General features: G+C 45.6%; 1 protein-coding gene across 1 annotated transcript in view; it reads right to left on the reverse strand.

The window, feature by feature from the left end:
* nfx1 (nuclear transcription factor, X-box binding 1) overlaps positions 1-20,976 on the reverse strand; it is an 88,237-nt gene that overhangs the window by 59,894 nt on the left and 7,367 nt on the right. The window contains exons 3-6 of the mRNA XM_085988258.1: positions 20,652-20,813; positions 17,677-17,754; positions 13,962-14,067; positions 11,501-11,572 (exon numbers count right to left, since the gene is read on the reverse strand). Coding sequence (XP_085844384.1) covers positions 11,501-11,572; positions 13,962-14,067; positions 17,677-17,754; positions 20,652-20,813 — 418 coding nt within the window. The remainder of the gene's footprint in view (positions 1-11,500; positions 11,573-13,961; positions 14,068-17,676; positions 17,755-20,651; positions 20,814-20,976) is intronic.

The raw sequence follows: 20,976 nt of genomic DNA on the forward strand, positions 1-20,976 counted from the left end.
AGGCAATGCCACCAATGGTGGAGTGTTTAAAATCAGGGATACTCAAAATGCCAGAATTAGAGCACATATCTCGGACGACTCGGCTCCCGACCTCATTACAGCCTTGGTCCAAACATGGGCAAAGGAGCGGAATTCCGGAGGCGAGGGGAGAGTGACGGCCCTTGACATCAAGGTAGCATTTGACCAAGTGTGGCATCGAGGAGCCCTAGTCGTCTTCTTAGGCAGTCCCTCGGGACCGACGATGACTTGCTTCCACATTAAAAATGAGTTCTCAGGTGACTGACTAGTCCAATGCGGGACCTACAGTCCCTGTCACAGGTGGGGCAGACGGTGGTTGGGGTGCTTGGGTTGACGTGCGCTCCTTGCGCTTGGCTTCCGCTTGCTCCCTAAGAGACTCGAGGGGTTCGGCGCCTTCTCGGATGCTTCTTCTCCACTTTATGCGGTCTTGGGCCAGGGATTCCCAGGTGTCAGCGGGGATGTTGCACTTTTTCAAGCAGGCTTTGAGGGCGTCCTTGAAGCGTTTCCTCTGCCCACCTGGGGCTCTCTTGCCGTGCCGGAGCTCCGAGTAGAGCGCTTGTTTTGGGAGTCTTGTATCAGGCATGTGGACGATGTGACCCGTCCATCGGAGCTGATCGAGCGTGGTCAGAGCTTCGATGTTAGGGATGTTGGCCTGAGCGACAACACTGACGTTGGTGCACCTATCCTGCCAATGGATTTGCAGGATCTTGCGGAGGCAGCGTTGGTGGTACCTCTCCAGTGCTTTGAGGTGCCTGCTGTACATGGTCCATGTCTCTGAGGCATACAGCAGGGCAGGTATCACTGCTGCTCTGTAGACCATGAGCTTAGTGCCGGGTTTGAGGTCCTGGTCTTCAAACACTCTCTTCCTCAGGCGACCGAAGGCTGCACTGGCATATTGACGGCAGTGTTGGACTTCGTTGTCGACGTCTGCCCTTGTTGACAGTAGGCTCCCGAGGTATGGAAAGTGGTCCATGTTGCCCAAGGCCTTGTCGTGGATTTAGATAACCGGGGGGGGTGGGCAGTACTGTGTGGCGGGAGCAGGTTGGTAGAGGACCTTTGTCTTACGGATGTTTAGTGTAAGGCCCATGCTCTCGTACGCTTCGGTGAAGGTGTTGACGATGATTTGGAGTTCGACCTCCGAGTGAGCGCAGACGCAAGCGTCGTCTGCATACTGTAATTCAACGACAGAGGATGGGACGGCCTTGGATCTGGACTGGAGGCAACTGAGGTTGAACAGTTTCCTGTTTGTTCTGTAAATTAGCTCCACTCCAGCGGGGAGCTTACTGAGGGCGAGATGGAGCATTGCAGCAAGGAAGATCGAGAAGAGCGTTGGTGCGATGACACAGCCTTGCTTGACCCTGGTTCGTATGTGAATTGGGTCTGTGGTGGAACCGTTGGTCAGGATCACGGCTTGCATGTCATCGTGAAGCAGGCAGAGGATGGTGAAAAACTTGAGGGCAGCCGAATTTGAGGAGGACACTCCATAATCCCTCACGGTGGACAGTGCTGAAGGCCTTTGTGAGATCAAAGGCGGCCATGTACAGCGGTTGGTGCTGTTCCCTGCATTTCTTTTGCAATTGACGTGCGGTGAAGATCATGTCCATTGTGCCCCTTAGTGGGTGGAATCTGCATTGAGACTTTGGGAGGAGCTCTTCGGCCACTGGGACAAGGCAATTGAGGAGGATTCTTGCAATGACTTTCCCTGTGGCAGACAGCCTGAAGTCAATGGGAATCGGGGGTGGGGGGGGGAAACTCTCCACTGGCTGAAGTCATACCTAGCACAAAGGAAGATGGTTGTGGTGGTTGGATGTCAATCACCACATCCCCAGGACATTGGTGCAGGAATTCCTCAGGGCAGTGACCTAGGCCCAACCATCTTCAGCTGCTCCATCAATGACCTTCCCTCCACCATAAGGTCAGAAATGGGGATGTTCGCTGATGACTGCACAGTGTTCAGTGCCATTCGCAACTCCTCAGATAATGAAGCAGTCCATGCCTGCATGCAGCAAGACCTGGACGACATTCAGGATTGGCCTGTTAAGTGGCAGGTAACATTCGTGCCACACAAGTGCCAGGCAATGACTATCTCCAACAAGAGAGTCTAACCACCTCCCCATGACATTCAACGGCATTACCATCGTCGAATCCGCCACCATCAACAGCCTGGGGGTCTTCATTGAACAGAAACCGAACTTGACCAGCCACATAAATATTGTAGCAACAAGAGCAAGTCAGAGGCTAGGTATTCTGCGGCAAGTGTCTCACATCCTGACTCCCCAATGCCTTTCAACCATCTGGAAGGCACAAGTAAGGAGTGTGATGGAATACTCTCCACTTGCCTGGATGAGTGCAGCTCCAACAACACTCAAAAATCTCGACACCATCCAGGACAAAGCAGCCCGCTTAATTGGCACCCCATCCACCACCTTAAACATTCATTCCCTCCACCACCGGCGTACCGTGTCTACAACGTGTACCATCTACAAGATGCACTGCAGCAACTCACCAAGGCTTCTTCCGCAGCACCTCCCAAACCCGCGGCCTCTACCACTTAGAAGGACAAGGGCAGCAGGCGCATGGGAACACCACCACCTCCAAGTTCTCCTCCAAGTCATACACCATCCTGACTTAGAAGTATATTGCCAATCCTTCATCGTCACTGGGTCAAATTCCTGGAACTCCCTCCCTAACAGCACTGTGGGAGTACCTCTACCATATGGACTGCTGCGATTCAAGGCGGCAGCTCACCACCACCTTCTCAAGGGCAATTAGGGATGGGCAATAAATGCTGGCTTTGCCAGCGACACCCACATCCTTGAATATATTTAATGAATTGGCCTCAACTGCCTTTTGTGGTAGAGAATTCCACAGGTTCACCACTCTCTGGGTGAAGAAATTCCTCCTCATCTCTGTCCTAAATGGCTTACCCCTTATCTTTAGACTGTGACCCCCGGTTCTGGACTCCCCCACCATCGGGAACATCCTTCCTGCATCTAGTCTGTCTAGTCCTGTTAGAATTTTATAAGTTTCAATAAGATCCACTCATTCTTCTAAACTCCAGCGAATATAAGCCCAATCGACCCAATCTCTCCTCGTACGTCATTCCTGCCATCCCAGGTATTAGTCTGGTGAATCTTTGCTGCACTCCCTCCATGGCAAGAACATCCTTCCTCAGATAAGGTGACCAAAACTGCGCACAATACTCAAGGTGTGGTCTCACCAAGGCCCTGTACAACTGCAGCAAGACATCCTTGCTCCTGTACCCAAAAGACTGGTGCAAAAGGACACCTAGGTCTCGTTGCACTTCCCCTTCTCCCAATCTATTGCCGTTCAGATAATAATCTGCCTTCCTGTTTTTGCCACCAAAGTGGATAATCTCGCATTTACTGCATCTGCCCAATCACCGAACCTGTCTAAATCATACTGGAGTTTCTCTGCATCCTCCTCACAGCACACACGCCCACCCAGTTTTGTGTCATCTGCAAACTTGGAGATATTACATCTAGTTCCCTCGTCTAGATCATTAATATATATTGTGAATAGCTGGGGTCCTAGCACCGATCCCTGCGGTACCCCATTAGTCACTGCCTGCCACTCGGAAAAAGACCCATTTATTCCAACTCTTTGCTTTCTGTCTGCCAACCAGTTCTCTATCCAAGTCAGTACCTTACCCCCAGTCCCATGTGCTTTAACTTTGCACGCTAATCTGAAAGTCCAAATACACCACATCCACTGGTTCTCCCTTATCTATTCTACCAGTTACATCCTCAAAATATTCCAGTAGATTAGTCAAGCACGATTTACCTTTTGTAAATCCATGTTGACTTTGTCTGATCCTGTCACTGTTTTCCAAGTGCTCTGCTATTACTTCTTTTATAATGGACTCTAGCATTTTCCCCACGAGCATGTCAGGCTTGATGTCTCAACAGAGCTAGTACCAATGTCCTCGCAGGATGGTTAACTAGTGCTGTGGGGGAGGGTTTAAACTAATTTGGCAGGGGTTTGGGCACTAGGATGAAACATTAGAGAGAAGAAACAAGGCGTTCAGAGGATTGGGAGAGACAAATAGCACTAGAGTAAAGAATAGTTCAGAAATAGGAGGGATCAAACAGGGGACAAATGAAAGTTGATGGGTTTGGAGTGCATATACTTAAATGCACGTAGCGTGGTAAAGGTGGTTGGTGAGCTACAGGCACAAGTCACTACTTGGGACCATGATATAGTGGCAATAACAGAGACCTGGCTCAAAGAAGGGGAGGATCTAAAGATATAGGCCCAGAAATTCGGGTCTCCACGGGTGAGTGTGCACGGGGTACTCACCCGTAGGCCTAATGGAAGTGCCGGTTTCCTGCATGCACGGGAAACTGGCACTTCCGTTCCCCTGAAAGAAGGGGTTCAGAGTTCGAATGCGCGCGCGGGAGAGGCAGCGCGTGCGCATCGAACTTAGTTTTTTTTTTTTAAATACAGGTTTTCCCGGGAGGGTAAGTCTGCAGAATTTACACACATAAAAAGCAGACGTAAGGCTTGCTTTTTACAAGGTAAGTGGTGAATTAATTAAAATTTAAAAAAAATTTCCACAGGTTTATTATTTTTAAATACTTTAAAGCAAGGTAAGTTTATTTTTAGCCCTGTTAGAAAATAAAAAAAAATTTCAAAAAATTAAATTGTTTAAAATAGTTATTTCATGTAATTTATAGTTGATTTAAAAAATGTGATTTAAAAAAATTATTTGAAGATTTAGTGATGTTTTGGGGCCTGTAGTATTTATAAGTTTTGACAGCTCTTCCTGTCAATCTTATGAATGGAGCATTCCCTGCTCAGATTGGCTCCCCATGGCCCATGTGATCCCAGGGGCTGCATCGAACTAACTGCGCCCCTGGGATACGCAAGCACTGCATGCCGGCAGCTGGAGCAGGCCCAGGATCGGAATTCCACGGGGGCCCACAGCTCAACGGCCATAAGAACATAAGAAATAGGAGCAGGAATAGGCCATATGGCCCCTCGGGCCTGCTCCGCCATTCAATAGGATCATGGCTGATCTGAATCTAGACTCACGTCCACTTCCCTGCCCTCTCCCCGTAACCCCTAATTCCCTTATCTGCTAGGAAAATGTCTATCTCCATTTTAAATTTATTTAATGTTACAGCTTCCACAGCTCTCTGGGGTAGCAAAGGTAAGTGCAGGTCGGGGGCTTGCACCCGCGGGAATCCCCCGACCCGAATTTCTGGGCCATTGAGATAAACAGAAAAAGGAGGCTTATGACAAATGCAAGGTTCTAATTCAGTAATCAGCTTTGTTCTCTACTGTAAGCACAAAGGGGATCTAAAAAAAAGGGAATGAGGGGCAAAGAGTGTGAGAATAGATTAGCAGCTAACATAAAAAGGGAACCCAAAAGTCTTTTATAAACATATAAATAGTAAAAAGATAGTCAGAGTAAGAGTGAAGTCCATTAGGGACCAAAAAGGAGATCTTCTTGTGGAGGCAGAGGTACTAAATAAGTACTTTACATCTGTCTTCACTAAAGAGGATGCTGCCAATGTAGCAGTAGCAATATTGGATAGGATAATAATAGAGGTATTTAAAAGGTTGGCAGTTGTCAAAGTAGAAAAGTCACCTAGTCCAGATGGGATGCATCCCAGGTTACTGAGGGAAGTAAGGCTGGAAATTGCAGAGGCTCTGGCCACAATCTTCAAATCCTCCTTAGATATGAGGATCGTGCCAGAAGACTAAAGGTTTGCAAATGTTACATCCGTGTTCAAAACCTGGCGATTACAGGCCAGTCAGCCCAACGTCAGTGGTAGGGAAACTTTGAGACACAATAATCTGAGACAACATTAACTGGCACTTGGAAAAGAAAGTCAGCACAGATTTGTTAAAAGCAAATTGTGTTTGATGAATTTGATTGAGCTCTTTGATGAAGTAACTGAGAGGGTTGATAAGGGCAGTACAGTTGTAATAGACTTGTTAGCAAAGTTGAAGCCCATGGGATTAAAGGGACAGTGGCAGCATGGAACAACACTGGCTAAGGGACAGAAAGCAGAGAGTACTGGTGAACGGCTATTTTTCAGACTGGCGGGAAGTGTTGCCCCCGAGGGATCGGTATTAGAACTACTGCTGTTTGATGTATGTGGTAAACCACTGTTTGTATTCCACTGTGTACATGCCTGGACATGCCTCGGCTGACTCCTCCCACAAGTCCTAGTATAAAGGTGACTGCTCCCCAGCCCCCTTTGTATTCTGGACCGGTCGACCACTCGAGGCAGACCTTCATTCTTTTGTTAATAAAAGCCTTTAGTTACTCTCTTAACTCTCAGTCTTTTATGAGTAATTGATAGCGCATCAATTTTATTAACAAAATTTTTATAATGGAGAAGATCCTCACACCAGCATGCCTGGACTTAGATCATTGGGAGGCGGACTCATCCACCAAGTTTACTCACTGGCTTAAGTGTTTCGAAAAATTCCTGACCGCCTCCGCAGCAATCAAATCGGACGAGGACAAACTGGATGTCCTGACCTCCAAAGTGAACCACCGAGTGTACTCGGTCATCCAAGACGCGACCTCGTACGCGGACGCTATCAAGCTCCTCAAGGACCAGTACACGCGCCCAGTGAACGAAGTGTACGCCAGGCACCTTCTGGGGAGTCGTAAACAACAACCTGGGGAATCGACCGTGGAATACCTTCAGGCACTGTCTGTGCTTGGCCGGGCCTGTGGTTGTAAGGATGTAAAGGCCGCCGTGTACACAGAGGAACTTATGGGGGACGCTTTTGTAGCGGGCCACAGATCCAATTACACCCGACAGCGACTGTTGGAGCAGAGTGACCTCGACCTCTGAACTCGCACTATCACTGGATGCAGCCTACCAGGGCATGGTGCCGACTCCTCTGCACCGTGGACGCCGCGGGGAATGACAGCCTGGGACACGGTAGGACCGCCTCATAGCGCCGTGCCACCCCAGCCACGGCCCAACTACCGCAGCAGTGTCCCAAGGCCAGACAGCAGTGCCCCAAGGCCAGAAATGCTACTTCTGTGGCCAGGGAAAACACCCCAGAGCGCGCTGCCCGGCGAAAAACGCGATCTGCTCGGGCTGCGGGAAGAAGGGACACTACGCTAATGTCTGCAGGGCCAAAGCCACCCCGAACCCCAGCAGCGCCGTGTGTGGGCCATGCGGGCCGCCATCTTGGGCCTCCCCGGCCATGTGCGAACCACCGGTACAGCAGCCATTTTGGACGCCTCCAGCCACATGGGGATCATGGACGCCGCCATCTTGGACGACAGCCGGAACGCAGCAGGCCCCCAACACCGCCTCATCTGATACCCGCAGCGACACACCGACCCCTACGCTGGCATCCGTTACACTGGACCAAGCGAGACCGCACCAGCTGGCCAGCTCCACAATGGACATTAAGGTAAATGGCCACGATACAATCTGCCTTTTTGACTCTGGGAGCACGGAGAGCTTCATCCACCCCGACACGGTGCGGCGTTGCTCTCTCCCAGTCCTGCCTGCGCACCAGCGGATTTCTATGGCCTCCGAGTCCCAGTCGGCGGACATCGGCGGCTACTGTGTAGTGACACTCGTAGTAGACGGGACCGTGTCCGATCATTTTAAACTTCTGGTCCTGCCCGACCTCTACGCTGCCGTCCTGCTGGGGTTAGATTTTCAGTGCCCCCTTAAAAGTGTTACGATGGCGTACGGTGGACCCCTACCCCCACTCACAGTCTGCAGCTCCCAAATTGCCCACCGCGCACCAGGTGCAACCTCTCCACACTCAGAGTCACCCCCCCCCCCCACTGTTTGCTAACCTCACCCCCGACTGTAAGCCCATCGCCACAAAGAGCAGGCGATACAGTGCCAGGGACAGGGTTTTCATTAAAACCGAAGTGGAGCGGCTCCTGAAGGAAGGGATTATTGAGGGCAGCACCAGCCCCTGGCGAGCCCAGGTTGTGGTCGTTAAGACCGGCGAGAAGCAGCGCCTGGTCATCGACTACAGCCAGACAATAAATCACTACACCCTGCTGGACGCCTACCCACTCCCCCGCATAGCTGATATGGTCAACCAGATCGCGCAGTACCGCGTCTTCTCGACCATTGACCTGAAATCAGTGTACCACCAGCTCCCTATCCGCCCTGAGGACTGCCAGTATACTGCCTTTGAGGCAAACGGCCGCCTCTATCACTTCCTTAGGGTTCCCTTTGGCGTCACCAACGGGGTCTCCGTCTTCCAAAGGGAGATGGACCGGATGGTAGATCAAAATGCGTTGCAGGCCACTTTCCCATATCTGGACAATGTGACCATCTGCGGCCGTGACTTGCAGGACCATGACGCAAACCTCGAAAAATTCCTCCGCACCGCCCAACTCCTGAACCTGACATATAACAAGGAGAAGTGCATATTCCGCACAAACCGCCTCGCCATCCTTGGCTGTGTTGTGGAACACGGAGTCATCGGCCCCGACCGGATGCGTCCCCTTATGGAACTCCCACTGTCCCACTGCCTCAAGGCCCTGAAGAGGTGCCTAGGGTTTTTCTCCTATTATGCCCAGTGGGTCCCCTACTATGCGGACAAGGCCCATCCGCTGATCAAGTCCACCTCTTTTCCCTTGACGGCAGAGGCCCGCTTAGCCTTCCACCGTATCAAGGAAGACATTGCCAAAGCCACCATGCACGCAGTGGACGAATCCATCCCCTTCCAGGTGGAAAGCGACGCGTCCGACTTTGCCCTGGCCGCTACCCTCAATCAGGCGGGGAGACCCGTGGCCTTCTTTTCACGAACCCTCCAAGGCCCGGAGACCAGACACTCCGCTGTTGAGAAGGAGGCCCAGGCGATTGTGGAGGCTGTGCGGCATTGGAGGCACTACCTGGCCGGAAAACGATTTACCCTGCTCACTGACCAGCGTTCAGTTGCTTTCATGTTTAACAACAAGCAGAGGGGCAAAATCAAAAATGACAAGATCTTGAGGTGGAGAATCGAACTTTCCACCTACAATTACGAGATCTTGTACCGGCCCGGGAAGCTCAATGAACCCCCGGATGCGCTATCGCGTGGCACCTGCGCCAGCGCGCAGATCGATAGACTGCGGGCCCTCCACAATGACCTCTGCCACCCGGGGGTCACCAGGTTCTTCCACTTCATCAAGGCCCGCAACCTGCCTTACTCTATTGAGGAGGTCAGGACCATGACCAGGAACTGCCAAGTCTGCGCTGAGTGCAAACCGCACTTTTATAGACCAGACAGGGCCCACCTAATAAAAGCCACTCGCCCCTTCGAGCGCCTGAGCGTTGATTTTAAAGGGCCTCTCCCCTCCTCCGACCGCAATGTGTACTTCCTCAATATTATTGATGAGTACTCCCGTTTCCCGTTCGCCATCCCCTGCCCGGACATGACCAGTGCCACGGTCATTAAATGTCTGAACGACCTCTTCACCCTGTTCGGTTTCCCCAGCTATATCCATAGCGACCGGGGCTCATCGTTTATGAGCGACGAACTCCGTCAGTACCTGCTAACTAGGGGTATTGCCACAAGCAGGACCACCAGTTACAACCCCCGGGGGAACGGACAGGTGGAAAGAGAAAATGCGACAGTTTGGAAGGCCACCCTGCTAGCCTTAAAGTCTAGGGGCCTTCCAACCTCCCGCTGGCAGGATGTGCTCCCCGATGCGCTCCACTCTATTCGGTCACTGCTCTGCACTGCCACTAACGCCACCCCTCATGAGAAAATGTTTGTCTTCCCAAGGAAGTCCACATTGGGGACATCGCTACCGCCATGGCTGACGTCCCCAGGGCCGGTCCTACTGAGAAGGCACGTGAGGACCCATAAAACAGACCCCCTGGTCGAGAGGGTCGACCTCCTCCACGCCAACCCCCAGTATGCTTACATTGCATACCCGGACGGGCGGGAGGACACAGTCTCCATAAGAGACCTTGCACCCTCGGGGGCCGCAGTAACCCACTACCACCCCCCCCCCCACGATCCGATATCCAGCCCCAGCAGACGGCAGGCCTGGGCCCAGCGACCCGCTCGACACCTACGAGGACGACACGCCTGTGCCACAGCCTACGCGGGACTCGACGCCGGAAGCTCCACTACCCCTGCCGTCGCCACGCCGATCACAGCGGCAGACAAGACCTCCGGAGAGACTCCAATACACTAACTTTTAATACACTTCACCCCGCCGGACTCAATTTTAAACAAGGAGTGAATGTGGTAAACCACTGTTTGTATTCCACTGTGTACATGCCTGGACATGCCTCGGCTGACTCCTCCCACAAGTCCTAGTATAAAGGTGACTGCTCCCCAGCCCCCTTTGTATTCTGGACCGGTCGACCACTCGAGGCAGACCTTCATTCTTTTGTTAATAAAAGCCTTTAGTTACTCTCTTAACTCTCAGTCTTTTATGAGTAATTGATAGCGCATCAATGTATTTTAATGACCTGGACTTTGGTATACTGGGCATAATTTCAAAGTTTATCAACGACACGAAACTCAGAAATGTCGTAAACATTGAGGAGGATAGTAACAGACTTCAGCAGGGCGTAAACAGACTGCTGAAATGGGCAGACATGTGGCAGATGACATTTAACACAGAAGTATGAAGTGATACATTTTGGTAGGAAGAATGAGGGGAGGCAATATAAACGAAATGGTACAATTTTAAAGGGGATGCAGGGACAGAGAGACCCAGGGGGTATATGTACACAAATATTTGAAGGTGGCAGGATAAGATTAAAAGGCTGTTAAAAAAGCATATGGGATCCTTGGCTTTATTAGTGGAAGAGAGTAGAAAAGCAAGGAAGTTCTAAAACTTTACAAAACACAGGTTAGGCCTCAGCTGGAGTATTGTTCAATTCTGGGCACCACACTTTGGGAAGGATGTCAAGGCCTTAGAGAGGGTGCAGAAGAGATTTACTAGAATGAGGGACTTCAGTTACGTGGAGACTAGAGAAACTGGGGTTGTCGTCTTCGCGCAGAGAAGGCTAAGGGAAGGTTTAATAGAGGTGTTCAAAATCATGAAGAATTTTGATAGAGTGAGAAACTGGTTCCAGTGGCAGAAGGGTTGGTAACCAAAGGACACAAATTCAAGGTGATTGGCAAAAGACCTAGAGGCGACATGAGGAAAAAAAATTACACAGCGAGTTGTTGTGATCTGGCATGCAATACCTGAAAGGGTGATGAAGTAGATTCAATAGTAACTTTCAAAAGGGAATTGAAGGAATTAATTTTTTTATAAACAGGGCTATGGGGAAAGGGCAGGGGAGTGGGACTAACTGGATACCTCTACCAAAGAATCGGCACAGGCCAGATGGGCCATATCATTCTACGATTCTATGAAGTTTTGACAGAGATGAGAGTGCAAAATTTAAGCTAACAATTTGCACTTACAGAATATCTTAAATATGATGAGGTCAAAACATTCAACAAAAAAAAATACAATGAAGACATGGAGGATGCAGAGTCACTTAACTGGGTTTCTTACCTTGTTCTGCCACATTCACATGCTTTTGTCACAAATGCAGGGCATGATGGGCATGGTCCAGGATGGCATAAGCTGGAAGGAAAGATTCTGCTTCAGAGACTGTTATTTGCAAAAAATACAAAAATAACTTACTTCTATGGAAAAGTAATACTTTTGATAACTTAAGTGTGTTTCAAAAATTAAGTGTTGCTCCATTTAGTGGGAAAATGGTTCATTTGACACTCGTACTTACACAAATACCAGCAAGTCCCTATTCAGGCTACAAAAACCCTGGAGACTATCTGCAAATTTGACATAGTAATTTAAAATCCTGTCATATGGATTGTTATCAAGCTCTTTCTGATTTGATATAAAATAATCAGATTGACCTTGTCACATTTTACATGTATATATATGCACATAACACAAACCTGTCACGGTTTAGATTTCTGAGCTTCATTTAGCCTTCAGAGCCGATTTTCAGTCATAGGCCAAGATTTTCAATGTTGGTTGAAACAGGGTATATTAGAAATAAAGCAAAAGTTAAAATAAATATAGGAGAATGGGCAAGAGAAGGGAACGGGGAAAAAAGGTAAGACAAGGTGAGAAGTTGAAAATGTTTTGGTTTTTATTTAAAATTGTTTACATGTGTATATTTTACTTGTCTTGACATTTAACTAGTTTTCTTACTATAAACAATCGAGGATCAATGTACAAGCCAAAAACTTCAAAAATTGGCCCAGGTATTCTAAGATCCAGGGGTTTGTTGGCATTCTAATGGTTAACACCCCTAGGTATAATAATGAGCAAAAGGATTACTATTAATCAACCAGGTAGCAAGCTTTATCAACCACACGGGTAAGCAAGGATTCAGAGCAGAGGAAGGGAAATCCGATTAATTCACAATGTTAGGACCATTAACCACTCTGCACTAGGATTGCTGGGTGGATGGAGGGCTCCATTTGTTTAAACTTGGCAATTACATAACCTGGATGGATTTTCTTGGATAGGGATAATTTTTAATATGTTACAATGTAGCTGCATCAATAAACTGAGAATGCAGTGGGAATCTAACTACCAAGATGAAGCACAAGACACAAGTCAATATACACTGAAGTTAATCTAACTATGAGGAGTCATTTTCTTCCAGTTTTACTGAAGATGGTTTATTCAGAAGTTCCCTCAACTCTGACTCACCAGTTATGACTCAAAAGCTCAGTATAGCGCAGGTACTAGCTGATCGTGGCCTTTGAACATTGTTTATATCCGATTGATTTTTTAATTAACTCTGGTTTTATATGATTATTCAGAAATCCAACGGTGTGAAATATTGTTAACGTATAACCTTAATTATTAAACACCCAAATACTATCAAAATTGTTGTTGCAGGGATTGGAAGAGTAATGGCATCAGGACTGGGTTGCAACACTAACCGGTGTCAGTTATGTTGCTTTCTCTTTGAAATGTAATATTGTGGGGTCGGTAGAACAGCACAAGTCGGGCAGATCAGTAGGAGTGAGTAATATTACTTCCACTGGAGTACAATACTGTAACTTAAACTGCTGTTATTTTCTTCTTATTTTGGGGTCTCCACAAATGGCTGGACAAGAGCAGTTTGGATGGTTGTGTATGTTAATAAAGAAAAGTAAACACTTTACAGGCTGAACCCAACAGCACTGAATAAACATTAGGTTAAAGCTTGTAAACTTCAAAAAAATATTGTAATTACAATCTAATTTCCTTCATGATGAAAAATAAATTCCACAACAATCTTTGTTTTGGAAGCACAGAAACAGAAGTATTTTTAAAAATTGGCACCATTCAATTGGAAATAGACTTTAATGAAAGCTTATAAAGAATCATTTTGACATATATTAGATTCATTTTAAAAAGGAAACTTTACCCGGCTCAAGGTTAAAAAAAATGAAGACATTTGCAGAAACCGAATTTGTTATAATGACGCTTCGCTACACTCAGTACGTGCCTTTATATGGTCAATCATTTCTGACAAGTGGATTAGTTGAACCAAAGCAATTTATTACAGTCAAGATAGAATTCATTTATGTCCTTTCTAAAAAAAATTCCACTGCAGATTATCTTAGTAGGACTCTAAAGTATCTTCCAATTTCTATTTTCCACTGGGGGGGTGGGGCGAGGGGGGCGCCCACATTGGTGGATAATTGAGGTTCCATAGTAATGAAGCCACTATAAGCATATACAATATTGGCCTAAGTTCTTTTTGTACAAGTCTAAAGGAGATGGTACCAGTGAAAGATGGAGCTGAGAATTAGTAGCAAGCAGAAATTGATTTCCATTAAAAGAATGGAAAATAATTGTAATTGGCACTTATGAAGAAATAACTTTAAAAAAAGAACTTTTCTCGAGTACCAATATTAAAAAGACACTGAAGCGAATTATCAAATATAAAGTCATATCAAAAAGGCAGGAAGAGTCATACATTCTTGTATTTTTTTGCGCTTACATGTTACATGAGTGAGGACAGTCGTTGCCAGATCGTTTCTTTCCACAAAGCTCTCCACAGCTGTGAGGTATTTCATTTCTGTTCCACTCTGGATTGTTAACCTTACCTTACAAGTACATAGAACAAAACATTACCAGAAGTATCTACTTCAGTTTGCATACGAGATCTAGTGACTCTCTTTATAAAAAAAAACACTGCAAACAACTGCAACTGGAGAGAACCACAACAGCATGCCTCAAGAAAGTGTGAGTTCATGGCCAGGGGCTGCAATCCATCACAAAATAGATTTTGCTGAGAGCATTAATAATCAGAAAATAGGTTCTGTGGATTTAAAAGGGGAAATTGCTGCTCGATGAACTTCAACATCTTTGAAGAAATTACAAATAAAGTAAAGTAGGCAGTTGATTTCCCAACAATATGGTTTATTTAGACTTCTAGAACAGCGGTTCTCAAACTGGGGTCCACAGACACGTTCCGGGGGTCCATGAAACATTGACCAATTGTTCTTCTATCTCCCTCCCTACTTTAAATGGTTAGTGCAAAGTGGTTTGCTTACAGATTGCATACCAGTTTGGCTTCTGAAAGCAAACACTCTGCTTGGTGGTTGGGCTTAAGTACTTTTACCCCTCCTCGTACCTCATTTACTGATTGACTCCAACTAAACGTTATAAATGGAAATTCCCTGACGTCGGGGGCCGATTGGCGGTTCTGTTATCTAATCAGCATCTTTGTCGGTGGTTTGTTTGGAACATTACTAACGGGCATCATCCAATCGGCGCATGGCAAAGGTGGGACTTCCCACGTGTGAAGGTAGGTTGAGGCGGAGTAGTTTTGCACGAGAGCATCCTACTGTGTAACGTGTGGGTTTAAACCTGGCTGGTAAATGCCGCAGCCTTCAGATCGCATTAAATAAAAGTTGGATCATTTCGAGCATCCAAACGCAATTCCGAAACAACCCGCCTCACTGAGTCCTGGGTGAAATTGACACAATTATTCTTAATCCATTGAAGAGCAGCCTGCTCAAATTGGTGAATCAGCTATTTTGATTTCAAGTTGAGCAAGCAGAGATAAACAAACCGTTGAATGACATTTTATATTACTGTATATGTGAATTGATATTTCCGATTTGCTTGAATTACTTTTCTCAGAAATTAAACTTTTTTTTTGGGGGGGGGGGGGGGGGTGGTGAGCGAATCCAAGTATTTAAGTGAGTGTGGGGATCTAGTTAAAGGGAGAACCAAGCTAAGCTGAACCAAAAGGAATGATCATAGGGGTCTTAGGGATAGGGGATACAAATGAACAAATCTTTCTAACTAGACACGGAGCTGTAAATGGTGGCCTACTGAAATGAAACATGAAGGAAACACCAGGTGGATTTAGTTTTCCACCTAATTTTCTCCCTTCTTAAGCTGAAGCTACCAAGTCGTGGTATCGGTGTTGGTTGCCCCGTTCATATTACCATTCTTCATGTGAACCTGAACACTAAGTATTGGCAGGCTAGGACAGCTGAGATGATCTTGTCCTCATTAGTGCCCACACAAGTACACTCCCAGCAGGAGTCTTTGACAGTAATCAGGATTATTAAAAGTCTTTACATGCAGCACTTTCATATTATGAGCATTATATAGCATTATAATTTAGATGGCGGGGGGAGGGGGGGTCCGTCATTACTAATCCATTTGAAAAGGGGTCCTTCGGGAGTCTGTCATTACTAATCCATTTGAAAAGGGGTCCTTCGGGGGTCCATCATTACTAATCCATTTGAAAAGGGGTCCTTCGGGGGTCTGTGATTACTAATCCATTTGAAAAGGGGTCCTTCGGGGGTCCGTGATTACTAATCCATTTGAAAAGGGGTCCTTCGGGGGTCTGTGATTACTAATCCATTTGAAAAGGGGTCCTTCGGGGGTCCGTGATTACTAATCCATTTGAAAAGGGGTCCTTCGGGGGTCTGTGATTACTAATCCATTTGAAAAGGGGTCCTTCGGGGGTCCGTGATTACTAATCCATTTGAAAAGGGGTCCTTCGGGGGTCCATCATTACTAATCCATTTGAAAAGGGGTCCTTCGGGGGTCCATCATTACTAATCCATTTGAAAAGGGGTCCTTCGGGGGTCCATGATTACCAATCGATTTGAAAAGGGGTCCTTCAACCAAAAAAGTTTGAGAACCACTGTTCGAGAAAGCCGTTGACAAGGACCCATATAAAAAAAACCTGTTTCAAACCATGGGATATTATTTTATAAACAAATGTAACAAAAAGTTAAAATGGTACAGTTGGAGCAAACGAAACAAAGAAATATATATACTGTGCTATCCATACAGTAAAGAGGTTTTGAAAATCCAGGATAGGTCCTGGGACAGAATAAGAAAGTGGATTAAGAATATAGGAAACAGAGTACTTGCGAGAGGTGTCATGTCAGACTGGGGGAATGTAGATCAATTATGCAATTGAGCCAAGGTTTTTACCTTCACTACTATAACTTGAAGTTCATGCCACATGTTGATCACTCGAAGTGCAAAGAAGAATTTCTGATAGTCTTAAAAGTTACCTTTTACTAGTTTGGATTCTTGCAATTTAATTTAAACCAATATTCCAGATTTACCTTTTCCACAATTATCATATATACCTCTATAAGATCACCTCTCGGGCACCTCCGTTCCAAACTGCAGTGCTTAGATTTCTCCAGTCCTTCCTCATAAATCATGCCTTTTATTCCAGAGGTCAGCCTCACACTCTTCTTTGCACTGCCACCAGTGCTTGAATGTCTCTCTTTTGTCTTAGTGGCTAGAACTGGACACAGTACTCAAGATGCAGAGTTTGGTCACGACGTCCTATACTTATACTCTGTTTTGTAATGGAGTTTAACATAGGAACAGGAGTAGGACATTCACTCCCACTTTTTGACAAATCATCTAAGCTCCATTGTACCTCCTTTATACTATAACTAGACAACTGCAGTCAAAGTGGATTAAAATGAAAAACAATACTGCTTCTTTTCAATCCACATCCTCTTGCAGACGTGGGCTGGTTGTATTATTAGAGAATCAGCTGACTAAGTGGGGGACAAGAACAAGTGGGTGATCAAGACTTTGACAACAGGTAATAGACTATGAAGTGGCAGAGGCAGCAGCCAGAGAATCAAAAACAGCATTACAAGGGTTAATTAGCAACGAGTCAGGAAAGGAGATTTTGGGTGTACAGGCAGGAAAGTTTACATAAGCCATGAATGAAAATATGAAGGAGTAACAGAGGGATGTGTGGGAAAAAAGCAGCCTAGGAAAGTACAATAATGAAAAACATTAAATTGCAAAGAATTTGGTGCGATAAATAGAGAAAAACAAGAATACAATGGTTCCATTAAAAAAGTGAGGCAGTTTTTTCTTGTAAAAGTAGTTTAGTGCTCAGTTTCATTAGTACTGGAATCCTCAAAGTGCATCACTCACTGCTGTATTATTTGAGGAATCAAAAGTTCCAAAGCAGTATTGTAAATAAACCACTGTTCTAGTGTTCACACATGGTATAAATTAATAAAGCCTTAAAAATTAAGTGTATAATTTACACCCCAGATCTATTTTTATGCACATAAGAATCATCTTCATGTAACACTAAAAATAAACTTACACATGACATTTCTTATTATATACACGCAAACATTTTTCAAAAACAAATTATTGCTGAATATTTTCACGCAGCTCCATAGACTTTCTCTACTTACCACAGAAACACATGTAAGAGTTGGGGACTCGTACAGAAACGTTCTGACAAGCAGGACATCGCCAACCACCATTCCCATCTAGCATGTAAAAAATATGCAATTACTTTATCTAGCACATTAGTAGGAAAAAAGTTTATTCCCGTTACAATAAATAACAGGGTTTATTGTGAGGTAAGAAGACACAAACTGTGCTAATAGCAAAGTTACTCCTCTGCAAGTACGGGAACAGTAGCATAATGACCGGGAGACACGAGTTCAAATCCCACCACGGCAGCTGTGGAATTTATATTCAGTTAATTAAATAAATCGGGAATAAAAAGCAAGTATGGTGACCATGAAACTACCGGATTGTCGTAAAAACCCATCTGGTTTAGGGAAAGAAATCTGCCGTCCTTACCCTGTCTGGCCTATATGTGACTCTAGACCCACAGCAATGTGGTTGACTCTTAACTGCCCCTCTGAAATGGCCTAGCAAGCCACTTAGTTGTCAAGAAGGCTCTCACCACCACTTTCTTGAGGTCAATTAGGGATTGGCAATAAATGCTGGCTTTGCCAGTGACGTCCACTTAATTAAAAAAGTATCTGACTCCTTACTGACTACAAATAGATTCTGAATGGTTTACCATTTTTCTGTTGTAATGAGTGAACACAACTATTGAATTGGAAATAAAAACAGAAAATGCTGGAAATACTCAGCAGGTCTAGAAGAGGTGTAAATGGGTATAGCGGAGGTGTAAATGGGTATAGCAGAGGTGTAAATAGGTATAGCAGAATCATCAACAACTGTCATCTGAAAAAATAAGGGCAGAGGTATTGGTCCAGAAGGCTGTAAAGTGCCTAACAGAAAGAGGTGTTGTTCCTCGAGCTTACGTTGCGCTTCAATGGAACAGTGTAAGAGGCAGAGAAGAGGTCAGAGTGGGAGTGGAGCAGAGAATTAAAGTGGCAGACAACTGGAAGCTTGGGCTGTTGATGATTCTGCTATACCCATTTACAACTCTTCTAGACCCATCTTTTGTTTCTTTAAATGTTGCATTACCATCTCCTTTGTTTTGTATAATCATCCCTTTTGTCATTTAATCGCTCCTGCCTTCCACCCTATCTCAGACCTTCCCTTATGTTCTTCCTCCCCTCCCTTAATTGAATTGGAATGCAACTTTCCTTTAAAACAAAACTTATTAAAAATAATTCTATAAAAATACATTGGCTTTATCCATGGCAGCTTATTCAGACAGGGATAGAATTTCCGTCCGGGGGGGGGGGGGGGGGGGGGCGGCGGCGTCTCCCGATCGTCTGTCATAAGTTCAGCAGAAACCCCGGAGAAACGGTGTAAACAATTGTTTACGGGGATCTGCCGCCAAAGTTACGCAGAGCTCCCTCGTGAAATCCAGGAAAAAATAATTTGCAAGTGTACACAATTTTTAAAATAGTCACAGTAACATACTGTAAATTCAAGGTTTAAACCTGGGACTAAAGCAGCAATTTGAATTAGCTTGTGCATATCAGTCTTAGTTATCATTATTGGCTTAGAGAGCTGAATCTTTTTACTCTGGAAAAGTGCAGATTTTGGGTAGGTTTTGATTGAGGTATTTAAAAGAATAAACAGATTAGACTGTGTCTGTGTGGATAGACTATTTGAATTAGATAGGTTAAGGAGAACCAAGAGTCGGGAGTATACGTTACATAAGCATAGAAGTAGGTCAGAAGTCAGGGTTTTTCCATTTTGCCGAGGGTTAGCGACAAGTTGCCAGCTTGTGCTGCACATACGGATTCACTGCAAACATTAAAAAGGCAGCTGGACGAGCTTCTGTCCAAGACTGATATCACTGTGTACAAAATATAGGTGGGATGTTGGTGACCGTGGTCTCCTGGAATCTTTTTTGATGACCTTTGGGGTTGGGAGAGGAATTTTCCAGAATGTTTTCCCCCTGAATTGGCCTAGGTTTTTAAAAAAAAATCTGGTTTCTCTCTCTCCTGGGAAATGACATGGCTGCTGTTGTGTGGAAGCATTGCAAGTCTTGATGCTTAATTACAACAGCACTGCATGGGACAGGGTCAATGACTTTTTCCTTTTCGTCATTTTTGTATGTTTGTAAAGGGAGAGAAACGGGCAGGGGGACAGCTCTCTGAACTCTGGACAAGTAAGGCTGCTGGTTCTTCTGTTGGAAGATAAATGGCAGAGCCATCAGGTGGCCATTGTCTGGAAGTGTAGGTCAATTCAGTAAAATTAGTTTACTATATCAAGTACTGTTCTTGTGTCAGCCGTGGCTCAGTGGTACCACTCTCACCTGAGTCAGAAGGTTGTGGGTTCAAAATCTGTGAGCACAAAATCTAGGCTGATGCTCAAGTGCAGTACTGAAGGAATACTGCGCAACTGGAGGTGCTGTCATGCAGATGAAATGCTGAACCCAAGCCCTGTCTGTCCTCTCAGGTGGGCATAACAGATCCGATGGCATTATTTCTCCCTGGTGTCCTGGCCAACATTTATCCCTCAACTAACATCACTAAAACACATTATCTGGCCATTATCACATTGCTGTTGTCGGACCTTGCTGTGTGCAAATTGGCTGCCACGTTTCCTACATTACAACAGAGACTACACTTCAAAAAGTACTTCATTGGCTATAAAGTGCTTTGGTACGTCCCGAGGTCGTGAAAGGTGCTATTTGAATGCAAGTCTTTCTTTTATCAGGACAGATTTAGAATAGAAAAATGGACATTTACAGTGGCATCTACAGGTGCAACTTATACTGCAGGTAGATGTGCACGTGCACACTTGTAGAATGGGTTTTGCCATTGACAGAAGCCGATATAGGAATTTCCCATGCTCTTTCCAACACATCATCTACAATTTGCACTGTAAAAGACCCTCCCCTAATTAATCGCCTGAGGAGGAGAATGATTATTAACTGTATGCATTATATTTTATAAAACAAGCAAGGCAGCAGAACTCAAATGCTACATGCAAACAAACTTACCTTCAGCCTGAGAAGCTGGCGATCTTGCCCATTTCTTAATACAATTCAAGTGGAACACGTGATAACAGCTTTGACAGCTCCAGACAGGTACCATCACACGGATCACCTCACAGCAAACCATACACTCATATTTCTCAGCTGTAAGATGTTCAATCAGTAATCCTGAAAAAAGGAACAGGTAGTTAGACCAAATAATACTACTGTAGTGGCTGCTGAAGAAATAGACTAGGGCAGTGTTAGTGGGGACGGGACCAGACCAGAAGACAGAGCTAAACAGTTATTGGATCAAAAAGTGAATATTTTAGAATACTACATTACAATCAGT

Source organism: Somniosus microcephalus, chromosome 5 (assembly GCF_052327205.1).
Source record: "Somniosus microcephalus isolate GS21.2 chromosome 5, FLI_Smic_1.0, whole genome shotgun sequence".
In the NCBI taxonomy this organism is placed as follows: Eukaryota; Metazoa; Chordata; class Chondrichthyes; order Squaliformes; family Somniosidae; genus Somniosus; species Somniosus microcephalus.